The sequence below is a fragment of the Arachis stenosperma genome, chromosome 7, assembly GCF_014773155.1.
Source record: "Arachis stenosperma cultivar V10309 chromosome 7, arast.V10309.gnm1.PFL2, whole genome shotgun sequence".
Taxonomy (NCBI): domain Eukaryota; kingdom Viridiplantae; phylum Streptophyta; class Magnoliopsida; order Fabales; family Fabaceae; genus Arachis; species Arachis stenosperma.
The window spans coordinates 30,992,473-30,993,363 of NC_080383.1; the positions used below are offsets into that span (position 1 = coordinate 30,992,473).

The 891-nt window shown below is 37.8% G+C and overlaps 1 protein-coding gene across 1 annotated transcript; it reads right to left on the reverse strand.

The window, feature by feature from the left end:
• Positions 1 to 267: 267 nt before the first annotated feature.
• Positions 268 to 615, reverse strand: LOC130939662 (josephin-like protein). The gene has a single exon (XM_057867751.1). The coding sequence runs from the start codon at positions 613 to 615 to the stop codon at positions 268 to 270; it is 348 nt and encodes a 115-aa protein (XP_057723734.1).
• Positions 616 to 891: the final 276 nt, after the last annotated feature.

Consider the following 891-nt stretch of genomic DNA (forward strand, 5'->3'; position numbering starts at 1 on the left):
CAGATTATCAATTAATGACTTTTATGCACTGTTGGTTAGTGAAAAGAGTTTTACACTTGATATTCAATCATGTGTTAAGCATGTTTATAAATCCTTCAAAAGAATATACAGTGTTTCTGTTTGTACAGAAAGATAAAGGATCACATTCACATAGTAGATGAAGTTCCCAATTCTTTTTTATCTATGGGAAGAAATCAAATCATGAAGATATATGCTAAAATACAGTAGCAAGCACACCTTCACTTTATTGGTCTGTGATCAAGTGTCTCAAGGAGCATGTATAGAATCTTGGTGAGACGTGGCAGTCGAAGAATTGGATCTAGAAAATGAAGAGTGGATGAATTCAATGCAGTCCTCAACAGCAGCTGTTCTATAAGAATCAACAGAGGATCTTTCTGATTTCGATCTTCCTAAGGAAGACGAACCGCGATGTAAGGATTTCTTGATAGGAACCAAGCGCAAAGATTTCGTTACTCTTTCTGCAATGTCCTTGACAAGCTCAGCAGGGGAGAATTCAGACTGCCAAGGAATCCTGCACATGCAGCTCCTTACATGCCGGTTTCGGGAAGCTCTCTGGCTAGAATTTTTGCAGGACTGGTTTGTTTTCTCATCCATTTCTCCCTTTGTGGCCCTTATTCTTGTTTGCATGATGATGATAATATGTTACAGGAAATAGAGAAGATAGTAGTAATGAGAAACTGTATCTTTGAATGTGGAGTTGCAAGAGTTTTAGGTGAAAGTGTTACCTAGATGTAGAGCTGTTGGAGAAGTTTGGGAACTAAGTAATGAGGGAGTGTCTGTGTGCTTTTGAGTGAGAAACAAATCATTTTTATAGGGGTGATTACTATGGTACAGAATTAAATTTTACATAACAGAACCAAGATGGGTTGG

Bases quoted from the DNA above. Each gene is read 5' to 3' on its own strand.
- LOC130939662 (XM_057867751.1), bottom strand. From the start codon at position 615: ATGGATGAGAAAACAAACCAGTCCTGCAAAAATTCTAGCCAGAGAGCT.